This window comes from Symphalangus syndactylus, chromosome 15 (genome assembly GCF_028878055.3).
Source record: "Symphalangus syndactylus isolate Jambi chromosome 15, NHGRI_mSymSyn1-v2.1_pri, whole genome shotgun sequence".
NCBI lineage: Eukaryota > Metazoa > Chordata > Mammalia > Primates > Hylobatidae > Symphalangus > Symphalangus syndactylus.
In genome coordinates, this window is record NC_072437.2 from 54,726,366 (window position 1) to 54,738,749 (window position 12,384).

The 12,384-nt window shown below is 33.9% G+C and overlaps 1 protein-coding gene and 1 non-coding gene across 8 annotated transcripts in view; both read left to right on the top strand.

The window, feature by feature from the left end:
* The window catches only part of PCDH9 (protocadherin 9), a 927,614-nt gene that overhangs the window by 593,431 nt on the left and 321,799 nt on the right, over positions 1-12,384 (top strand). For 5 of the 7 annotated variants that reach the window (XM_055245271.2, XM_055245272.2, XM_063618778.1 and 2 more), the window contains one exon: positions 344-545. In XM_055245271.2, the coding sequence (XP_055101246.1) occupies positions 344-545 (202 nt within the window). The remainder of the gene's footprint in view (positions 1-343; positions 546-12,384) is intronic. The other 2 variants (XM_055245273.2, XM_055245274.2) reach the window with 1 other exon arrangement.
* LOC129464253 (U7 small nuclear RNA) lies at positions 984-1,045 on the top strand. The gene has a single exon (XR_008651492.2). It is a non-coding gene; the product is annotated as a U7 small nuclear RNA (small nuclear RNA).

Genomic DNA, 12,384 nt, shown 5'->3' on the forward strand with positions numbered 1-12,384 from the left:
TATTTCACCTTATTTCAATTTTTTCTGTAATTTTGTCGACAAAACTTATGTATAAGTTTTGTTTAGTTTTGTTTTGCCTTTCTTGTTACACTTTTCAAAGCCCCAACTTTAGTTTTAAGGTTGTGAATTATACAAGATTGAAATTCTTTTTGGTATTTTGCTGGTTGGCCATTACATAGTAAATGGCAAATAATTAATACTTATTCTTAGCTTTGTTTCTAGTTTGGTTTATTTTGCTTTTACATTGTGTCACTTATTGAAAGTGTTTTGATTTTGTGTTCCACTAGGGCCTGTTTTATTTGGGAGGAGTGTTAATCAGCATGTCCTGTGGTCTTCTTTGTAGTCGCAGCGCCGTGTTACGTTTCACCTCCCTGATGGCTCCCAGGAAAGCTGCAGTGACAGTGGTCTAGGAGACCACGAGCCGGTGGGTAGTGGAACCCTGATCTCACACCCTCTTCCTCTGGTTCAGCCACAGGACGAATTCTATGACCAGGCCTCTCCGGACAAGAGGACCGAAGCAGATGGCAACTCTGATCCCAACTCTGGTGAGTCCCTTTCAAAATTTTGATTGCTTGGAGTTCTTCTGGTTTTGTTGTGCACTTGAGCTTTCAACAGTAACTGTAGGGTGCAAGGATGAACATTTGGTTGTTTTTTTTGCTGGCTTTGTTGTTGTTGTTGTGTTCTTTGAGATATACATTTAATATGTTTGATATGATTTTGGCTGTTAAATTGTATGATGTGTCTTCATTTTATGAACCACTAAAAACGAAAAAAAAATGCTATAAATATAACTGAAAAAAGCCATTTGTTGCAAGATATTCTGATGTCAGAGACCTTACAAAATTTGAACACATTTTAGGACTGTAAAAATACAGTTAAGTAGAGTACAGTCAATGAAAAAAAGAAATATCTATTTGTGTATATAAATGTCCTATGAAATTTGATTTTCCAGTGAATGCTTTACAAAAGCAAATAAAGAATATTAGAGTTAAAGATATTTTAGAATTTGTCTATCAGATTTTCTTGTTTTTACCAGAAAATTAAAAAAAAAAAGGATTAAATCGTGATTAAAATAAGTGTAAAGAGGGGAGATAAGAATTTGGAGGTTGTATTTCCTTTATTGTCTACTTGAATTCTTGGATAATTTGTTTTTTTACTAATATGTTGAGGGAGATATATTTGGCCAAAACTTTTATTCTCCACAGACCCATACCCCACTCCAGAAATCATTGCCCACTCCAAATAAGCATTGTTGGGGGGGTTGTTTTCCTAGGCCTTTGGAGGAAATCTTGGGCAACTGCTAATGCTTTTGCTAATAAAAAACACTGACTAGCTTACTTTTATAAATAAATAAAGGACCATTTCATCAATTATTATCCCCAGTCTAATGACCGTAATTTCTATTTTACTTAAATTCAAATTATTTTCTGCTGGGGTATGTTCATAGTGGGGAAAGCTATGCCTGTGTGGGAGCAGGAGATACGTAAGAAATTTTGTATATTTATCTCAATTTTGCTGTGATCCTAAAACTGCTCTAAGAAGTAAATAATAAAAATAGTAATTATAATAATGCATCTAAACTAATCAGAGCAAAAAAAATGTTTTTGCTCGTTTGTTTGTTTAACTCATCTTGAACATGCTCCAGACTGGTTGCATCAAGTGGGAAATTGAAGCATGATGACTTTTTCTTAACTTTGCTAACTATTTTGCTTCTTATTGTTTCAAACATGAAAATATCTCTGGCATTTCTATGGTGGAAGTAGGAATACCAAGAGGAGGTAAAACATACAAAAGGGCTTTCTTAACCAGTTCTGTGATAGTAATACAGCATTGATGTTCTCTGACTTTCAGCATTTTAAGCTGCTTCTTTTTGTCAAAAAAAGGAGAGATTCTTTCTAAGGTATGCCTCCTTCCAATCCCCAGCATGTCCCCATCTTTGGAAATCTCTTCTCATTGGCAAATATAAGGCATGCAAAGTTACATTTTGTCTTCTCTCTGCCAAGAATTTTCTCTACTCAAGGCAATCTTTCAGGAGTGTCTAAGCTCCCTGCCAGCTCTGGCTTTTGCTATTTCATGTGCTATAGCTTGGTCACATAAAGAAAACATAAGTGCATCTTTTGATTTTACATATCTAGAAGAACAGGACATACCCAAAGAATCAACCTTATTATTACACTGAATTTGGGAGAACAAGAACTATCCTCTTTCGATTTCATGGTTTTGACCAGTGTAAGCACCACTGAATCTAAGTGGTTTCATTGAATCAACCTTCTCTAGACTTCTGTGAAGAGGTTTATGTAGGTGGAATTCACACAGCTCTTTCAAAACTGTTTTCCTAGTCTCCAACTTTGCCCTATCCAATTTTAAAACATCTCTTGTTGGAGTAAAACTAAGAGTCTCACAGCTGGTTCCTGACCACGTTTTCTCTCAGTGTATGTAAGTGGTTGCCTCCTCTTGTCTATGGGCCTCAGACAAAACCAAACAAGAAAGAGTCCCATTTAAAAAACAGTTGCACAAATTGTTTTAGGACTTGTCTATAGAGTTTACCAAAGTTAATTTACAAGGATATCTTCAAAGTATTTGTAGTACGTGCAATTCTAGGTAGAATATTCACAATGAATAAGATTAAGACAATGTTTCATGAATTTTTTAGCCAGAATAATGAAATATTTCAGATGCATATGCAAGAATATCTGGGTACAGTAAATTTAATCAATGGATTTCAGAAACCAGTGAACATCTGGGTAATTTTCTAGTTAACTAATTGAATTAGAGATTTTAAAATTTATTTCAATTAGAAAGCAAAGGCAGCTTTTCAAGTTTAATAGCTATAGGGATAAAATGAGAGTTATATATTTTATTTGTCATAGAATTTTTTGTCTGTCAGCCAGGGCCAACTGAGAAGTATCTGAGTACAGGAAAAATTGCAAAATTATGTTATATATACCTTCACTATCACAGCAGCAATATATATGCACAAAAACGAAAAATTTCTTGACTCTTATAAGAAATAATGCATTACTGAAAATGTATTTGGAGAAAAGTAAAACTTAGGCTTATGTGCAAAGGCTCACTTGAATATGTATTATAGCTTGGCATGGAAGCACATGCTTGTAGTCCCAGTTACTAGGGAGGCTAAGGCAAGAGGTTCACTTGAGGCCAGGAGTCTGGGGCAGCAGTGAGCTATAATCATGCAACTGCACTCCAGCCTGCAAAACAGAGCGAGACCACCTTTTCCTCAAGTGTAGGTGTGTCTCAAAAAATATGTATTATAATAAAAATTTGGTTTATGTCTTATAGCTTAGTTTTTAGAAATAGTAAATTCTAAATTAGAGGCAAATGTATAAAGTTATTATGAGAAATTTATTGTTAAAAAGAATCATGTGGTAATATTTCATTTCATTTTTTGTTTGTTTATTTGTTTGTCAGGAGATTCAGGGATACTTTAAATACTTTAATCAGAGCCTAACACAGTCTAAGAGTTTGAAGTCTCTAAGAGAAATATATGTTCAAGAAAGAAAAAAATAGAACATGAATGAGATAAAAGTAGCAGGTTGTTGATGGTTGGTAAGTTCATCTAGACCAAATATCTAGACCAAATGGACAGACAAGTTTTGTTTTGTATTTGTCTTTGTTTTTTAGGCTAGAAATAATTTTTACCAATATGGGTCTGCTTTCTCCTAAGCCCACAATTAAGAAAGCCCACATTTGAGTTTTCCAGTCATAGAAAAGGAAAAAGAAAAAATATATATTTTTCCTAGCTTTTAAAGTATGTTTAAACTAAGCTGCCCTAGGCCAAAATATCGTCCAATACATACAACAATTTACCCAATGACTTCGACCTAGGCAGTGGCAATGGGCCAGGTGCCAAATGGAAAAAGATAGCAGAGGTCCTAAACCAGGAAAATAAAAGCAAACAAACAAAAACCTTTCAAACTAGCTTCAAGAAATCTCTAGAGTTTTTACCAATCTAGTCACATGGAAAAAGAGACCCAATGGACAGCACAACCTTGGGCAGTCCAACATTCACCCAACACAGTGACGTCACTAACAAGAATAATGATCAATAAAATGTTTTTAAACTGGAAAGAGCAGGGCTCTTAGGTTTTGACAGTGCCTTATTCATCATTGGTAAGGGGAGAAAACAGTGGAGAAGCGAGAGGCCCTGAGAGCCCCTAGAGGCCAGCAGTTCTCTTGATGTTTAATGGGACATAAAATTTAAACCTCCTTTGTAAATGTCTAGAGCAGAATTAATTAGAATGGCCTAGAAATATTAAGAGAGTCAGACTGAATGTTCATTCATATTAGGATAGAATGATTACATATTATCTTTAAATTTTGCAGTCACATTTTTGGTAATCAACTTTGAGAAATTTGTGAAGTGAGATACAGTGATATTGATGAAGTAATCATTTCTAGCAATAATCTTGCTATTTAGTTCTCTATTGTCCCCTTTGAATTCAATGGAATTTTTTGACTGGGCTTTGATAGTTCCTGAAGAGTTGTGATTTTATAGCAGGTAAAATAGGTTTCTATTGGATGTCAGTATTATCTGTATTAGTACTAAGTAATTTAGATTGTATTTATCTAGATTTCTATTTTTTCAAATATGGTTCATATAAAAAAAGTCATTGAGAGCTAGTACTAATTTCTATAGTAACTATTTCCAGTAGGTATTTTTTCAAAGAAATTAATATAAATGGTAGTATCATGTGGAGACATTTTTGTAAACTTCAGTCTTCAATATAGGTTATTGCTTCTAAACACACACACACACACACACACACACACACACACATAGTGGCATTTGATCTAATAATACTGATCTATAATATTATTCTTTATCCCCAAGTTCATACTTTTGGGTTATTAGCATTATTGATTTTATATTGTATCTAACTCTTGATTAAAACAATAAGTAAATGATGAAAGTCTTTACATGCAATGCCAAAAACAAATTGTTTGCAAATTAAGCAATAATTGATAGGTTTTGTATAAATGATGTTTACGTAAATCTAAAGCAGTCTCTACTACATAAGGTATGACTCATATGTCACTAATTTTTGTGTGCTGGAAATAGAGCTTTCATTTCTTTTTCTTCCATTTTTTAAAAATGTCTAATCCCCATTGTATTGGTATGACAGACACTTCAGTTCGTTTTTACCTCAATTCCAGAGGATCGTTTTCATCAAACGGAAGTGCAATATTCTCAACTCTGGGTCATCGGTCCGCTTATATGTCCATTGTCTCATCTGCCCAGAGGGGTCTCAAATGAGACTGCCTTCATTCCAGTCCTCCTGGACTCTTTGGGAAATTGCAGATACCTCATGCCATAGGGAAGGTAAATAGGTTTCGGTGAGTTTATCTTTGGACTCCTATGTCTAGATGGACAGCATGGATCATTACTCTTGGGGATCTTCCTGACTCCCTGGACTCTACGATGTAATCTAGCCTCAAGGACTTTCTAATCTTTATCCTCTGGGTTTCTCTGAGTTCTGCTCAACAAACATGTTACGGAATCTCTCCTCTTTATATTCCCTCCCCTTTCACTTCTCTTTCTTCTTCCCAACCGGGTTGACTGAATATATTTAACATCTAGGATCAAAGACTCCCAATGATTTTCTTGATATTTTTTTTCCTCAAAAGCACAACTCCTCTATTTTCTTTTTGCCTCAGCAACAAGAAAAAAAATCTCATGACAGGTGTACAACTTTGCAAATTAACTACTTTCTTACTGTTCTCCATCCTATGTCATCCTCATCTAATCAATGAATTAAAAAGCCAACATCTAGGCCAGGTGCCATGGCTCACATCTTTAATCACAGCACTTTGGGAGGCTGAGGAGGGCAGATCATTTGAGGTCAGGAGTTCGAGACCAGCCTGGCCAACATGGTGAAACCCTGTTTCTACTAAAAATACAAAAAAATAAGACAGCTGTGGTGACACCTGCCTGTAATCCCAGCTACTGAGGAAGCTGAGGCACTAGAATCGCTTGAACCCAGGAGGCGGAAATTGCAGTGAGCCGAGATGGCACCACAGCACTACAGCCTGGGTGACAGAATGAGACCCTGTCTCAAAAAAAAAAAAAAAGCCAATATATGTTGGCCAAAAGTAGAGAAGGCAAAGGAATTCATATATGTATATATGAAAAAAATAAACCCAACACATATTAACATTTCAAAATTATTATCAAAAATAATTGTGTAAAATTATATTTGTGTTTATTGATAAAACGATTATATCAGCATTCAATTTAAATGTACTGTGGATAGATATGAAAATGATAGACAAAAGAGATTATTTCTCTTTTGCCAAGTGGTTTTAAAGAACATATGTGAAGAACTTCCCTCCATTAATTATTGAGTGGCCTGAAATACAGTTCTTACAGGAAATGCAATATACATATTTGATTTGAATATCAATTTACAGAATGAGCTGGTGACCTAAAAACCTCTAAAGGTGACCTAAAGTTTTGTTGGTTTGTTCTTTTCTTCAGTATCATAAAAAGATACTAAAATTTTGAGATAATTGTAGATAATAAGAGTGTGGGCTGGCTTTTAAATGATATTTTAAAATTATTGTTTGTTAGAAATAATAATAGAATTGTGTTTTGTTAAAATAAATTTATCATTGATAGTGATCGATTATGAAGAGTTTATAAAAGAAACAATATAATGTCTGGAATTTGCCTTAATATTACTCTATCAAAATAATAATAATAATAATGGTGGGAAGATATTAAACAATAAAATATTAGTAGCTGCTGAGATTGGGAGATGGCTATATGGGTGGTTATTACATTAGCCTATCTATTTTTTTTACGTGTTTTAAATTTTCCAAAATACAAAGGTTAAGTACATAGTGGCAAACTGGTATGAAACTCGGAATCAATATATGAAATAGTTGAGCTCACATTTTATTTTCTCTTTCTTTTTCTATTGTTTTGATTCAAAAATAAGGTTTACTGTACACTGTTCACAAGTATAGGTGGATGTTTTTATATATAGCAAGCATATTTCATACATTTAAGTATGTTTCTAATGAAGCTGCAATTAAGCAGACATTTTCAATAATTACATGTGTATTTGTAAGACTAGAACATAAACTGATAACTGCTTCCATTAAAGACCTTTTAAGTAAAATAAAGCCTTTCAAAACTTCCCTCTGGAACTTAGCAATAAAATTGTTAACCACAAATGTCTGTGCTTTTCTGTCTGTAGGGTGCCCAAGAGAAGTTGAAGGTAGGGCGTGACTGGTACCCTTCTGGCAACCAAATAGATAGTGTCTCTGTGTTCTAAGTATATCCAAGACCTAGAGCACACTTAATCAACTGCCCTACAAATGATGCACACATGTGCAGTATTTATCACACTGAATTTTGTTACCTTTTACTGCAGGCAAAGATTTATTACATTCCCAAGTAGCAGTAAATCATATTTACTTAAGAAGTTAACTCATTAACATGATCATAAACTCCATGTAAAATTCAATGAAACCATTAATTCTAAGAAAATGGTAAAATGATTTTCAATTGAGGATTCTTATTTTTTAAACAAATATAACTAGGATGATGAAAGAATTTCACTAATTCAAAAGCAGACAAAAACAATTATGTGTTCAGATCAGGAACAGTTATTACCACTAATTCAAAATTAAGTCTTAATCGTGTCCCATTGAGAATCATGAATAGAGTTATTTCTGCATCTGACATTTCTTTAAATGTTATTTTAAAGGATTTTCTGCTATTTAATCATGTGCAAAATCACAAGTTATATTTACTTTGAAACTTCTGCCTGTCATGTGCCTCTGACTTTATCTAGACTATGTTATGAATCAGTTCATGAACTTCTCACTGCGTATAGTTTTAATACCTGACATTTATGGTTAATATTTAATAAGTCCTATTTATGACCCAGGGATTCTAGTAAATATTTTGATTCATTGTATGTGATCCCCGACTAATACTGTAAATTAGATAGTATTATAAGTAAACTGAAATTCGGAAATTTTAAGTTATTTGTCTAAAACTGCTGAGTATGACCCGGGTGCAGTGTCTCATGCCTATAATTCCAGCGATTTGGGAGGCTGAGGCAGGACATAACTTGAAGCCAGGAGTTGGAGACCAGGCTGAGCAACATAACAAGACCGTGTCTTTACAAAAAAATTTAAAAATTAGCCAAGTGAAGTTGTGTGCGCCTGCAGTCCTAGCTACTAAGGAGGCTGAGGTGGGGGGATTGCCTGAGCCTTGGAGTTTGAGCTTGCAGTAAGCTATGATCGTGCCCAGACACTCCAGTCGGGGTGAAATGACAAGATTCTGTCTCTTAAAAAAAAAAAAAGAAAAGAAAAGAAAAAGAAAAATGTAAAAGCCTACTTGCCAGTAGGTGAGCCCCAAAATATGAACTCAGGAGTGTCTGACTCCTCAGCTTTTGCTATTCAGAGAAACATCCTTCAGTGAATACATGGTTTAACATAGTACATGACTCAACACAATCACTACTGGGGATGCATTTTTAATTATAGGACACTAATCTTATTTTTAAGAAGAAATTTGAGAAATTAAATGTTAACACAATGTGTTGGTCAAATAGTCTGCTGATAGGATAAATAACTTGTGAGAGAACTGCTTGATAGGATAAATAACTTGTGAGAGAAGTACTTCTGCAGTTTTTACTGTTTTTGTTTTGCTTTGTTTTTTGTTTGTTTTTGGTATTAGATTAATAAAAATTTAGATCTTAGGACCCTACAGATCATCCTGTATAACAGTGTTTTATACAGAGGCACAAAAAGGAAAGTGCTTTGCCTGAAGCCACATAGTTTATAAGACTACAATAAAACTCATATATACCAACTCCTCTATCAATGTTCTTTTCACTGGAACAATACTTTCTTATCATGAACCTTATACCTTTTCCTCAAAGAAAATAGGTACAATTATTTGATTAGCAATTGTCTCTTCATTAATCTCTAAGGTCTATTTGCTCACGTTTCTATTCTCCATGCCTGTCAGCTGGGGATTGCCTTCAGCTCTTAGACGCCACACTCAGCTGCTGGCCATGTAAATCTGTTAACATTACACTTAGTTCTTCAAGGCCAGCTAGAGAGACAAGATCTCTATAGTATGTCTGTATCAAGATAGAGTCTTATATAACATAACATAACCATCAGAGTGATTTTCCATCATCTTTGCTTTACTTTGTTGGTTAGAAGCAAGCCTCAGGTCTCGCCTACACTCAAGGTGACAAATGGTCATAAACATCAGGAAGTGGGGATCATGAGGAATCACCCTGGAGTTTGTCTGCCATAGTCTATATTAAACTTTTAGAAACTTATATTAAACTTATATAAATGTTACCTTGATATATCTTAGTATACATTATTCATTTGAGCTTTACATGATTCACCCATTTTTTAATTCATTTATCTATTCATTTTGCAAACATTCATGTTAACTCAATTATGTACTAGGTAGTATGTTAGGTTTGGGGGATAGACATTAAAACCAAGACTCAGTAACCTTAAACAACTTCTAGTTTAGTGCAAGAGTTCTTAGTCTGTGTTACTTGGTCCAAGAGGACCACAAGTAGATTTTTAGGAATTTGTGAGGTTCCCGAAGTTGTTTTGCAATTTTGTTCTATGAGCTATGAAGCTGTGATGCTATGAAGATTTTATAAACCATAAAAAAAATCAAAAAAAGGAACACTGATTTTTGTAGGAGAGAAAGTACTAGATACCAATAAAATTAGTGTGTTAGAATAAACACTAGTAAGTATACAAAAAGTGGGTTTTAGCATAGAATAAGCCTTGGATAAAGAATCAATAAAGATTCTATAGATAAAGTGATGCTTTAAACAAGTGACATGGGATGAATAGACCTTACCGAAGTAAAGTCTGTGTGTGTATGTGTGTGTGTGTTTGTATGCAATGTAGCCTTCTTTGTCCTATAAAAAGTCATGGCCAGTAGGGTGTAGAATTTAAAATCTCAGTTTCTTTAGAGCATATCCATGTAAAATTAGTGTCAACATGGCCTTTAAGTCTCAGATACTTAATCACCAAAATGAGCTGACTAATATCTGAGAATATTCCTATAAAAATTAAAGGGCCTGAAACACAGTAGATGCTCAATACATGATAAACTGTTCAAATAAGTGACAGTAAACAAAATGCCACTTACTTGAACAGAATAAATGGATTGAGACATAGGTTGGGACCAGATTTTGAATTTTGGAAAGTCTAGGATATATTTCATTTGGATACAGGAGATAAAAGGAAAAGTTGAGAGTACGTCTTTGATTTGCAAGATTTATTGGAAAATTGTATAATTAAAAAAGAGAATATAAAATAAAATCAGATTAGGAATTCACTCTTTTTATCTTAATTTTAATGTCTGAGCTGCTGGGGAAGATTATTTGGAACTAGAAATGTGATTGAAAATTGGAACTTGAAAACTGATAGCATAGAAAGTGAATAAAATTCTAAGTATGATAATTAGAGGAGACAGAAGGAGTGCAAGAAAGAAATCACTGCAACTTTATACTTAGGCCAGGTAGAGGTGGGGGCAGGATGGTAGCAAAGATCAAAAAAGTAAGAATATAGCCAGAAAATTATTTGAAAGCTCCAGGGATATTTGAGCTCTACACATAGTTAATGGTGGATTTTTTGGAAGTAATGAAGAATTGCGATTAAGAACGCAGATTGTGGAGTCAGATTAACCTAGGTCCTAATTCATTGACCTCAGAGCCATAGGTTTGCTGGCATATAATGCAGGCTTAATTTACAAAATTACTACATTTAATTATCATTATTCTTATCAATAGGTACTGAAAAGGTGTAGAAGCAGCAAAACATGTATCTTAATTATTTAGCAAAGTTTCAAGCTTAAAAAGTGACCATGGTGAATTTTGAACTATAAAATCACTGTTACACCCTTTAAAAATAAATAAAATTATAGAAAATTGTTAGTTTCAAATTCTAAAAGTTTTATTTTAAAACTTATTTTTAAGTAATTTTTTCTTTGTATTTATCATGTCTGATGGGGGCTCCAAAACACTCGTTTTCTAAAGACTAATAAAATTCATAGTAAAACATGTTTTTGCTACAGTGTGTTCATTGTTTTTCTTAAAGGCAGCTATGCTCACTTTATGATTTTAAAGGATTTCTTAAATATTAACTTTGCACAGTACACTTTAATATTTTACTAACATTTTATTTTAAAAGGGGGTACCACAGGATAATTTTCTATAATATTACTTAATGTAGTTAAGCTATTGATATAAAACAAGCAAGGACATAGCCTTGTCTGCTAGAAGTTGTCAATCTCAAATATGACTTTATTTCTAAAAAAAGAATTATCTTTGAATATTGTTTACTATAAAATTTTTAAAGTTAGTAATATTTTAGCATGTTTAAGCTTCTTTAAGGGGTACAATATGCCTCCTAGTGTAAAGTAAGGGTAATGTCAACTTTCGCTGGTGCACTGCGTGGAATTGCATTTCCATAGCTGCTGTCATGTGATCCATTCTTCTAAGAAGTGATAAAGAGAAATGGCATGTACTTAACCTTGGATATGTAATCTTCCCTACGGGAGAAAATTATTATTTGTATATCCGTGTTTATAGTAATTTGAGAGTGGTAAAAATGATAGATAAATAGATATGCAAATCACTAGCTATATCTAAAAATGAAGAAACTTGCTGATATCAGTAACTCTTAGAAGTATAAAATTAACTTTTTAAATACCTCAAAATAAAGTTATATTACAGAAAATAAAATTACTAATTATAAAGAATATATTCTCATATCAAATTAATATCTTTATCTTTAGATACATACATACATATGCACCTTAATACATACAATTATCTAGAGTTTCAAAACAATTTGAAATTTTTTAAGAAACCATAGTAATTTGTCTAAACTCCCCCAAATTTACCTTAATGCTATTTTAACATGTATTTCTGCCAGTGACTGAGAATTACGCTTGTTAGTGTGGCTGACAAATACATGAGTGCTCGGATTTTAATCACACTAAAGTAAGGCTGCCAGATGAAATACAGAATGTCCAGTTATTGCAGGACTTTTCCTTACTTCAGTTAAAGATGAGGTTCTTTGTCCCATGGCCATAAAAATTCAGGCTCGCAGACAATTTGAATGGTAAGACAGGGTTTTATTGGGTGAAAAGGAAAATAAAGGGGGGAAACAGGGACTCTCACTAGGCCAGAGTCCCTTGCTAGAGTGTTCCAAACTCAGCCATTCCAATCCCAGTTTCCACCCAGGAAGAGGAGGGGCCAGGCTCCTCCGCTGCAAACATGAACTTCCCTAGGCTCCACCTCAGTGCGCAGGCTGGCTGGAGTTTCCCCAGGGACCCCCTCCCACCTGGCTGTCTCT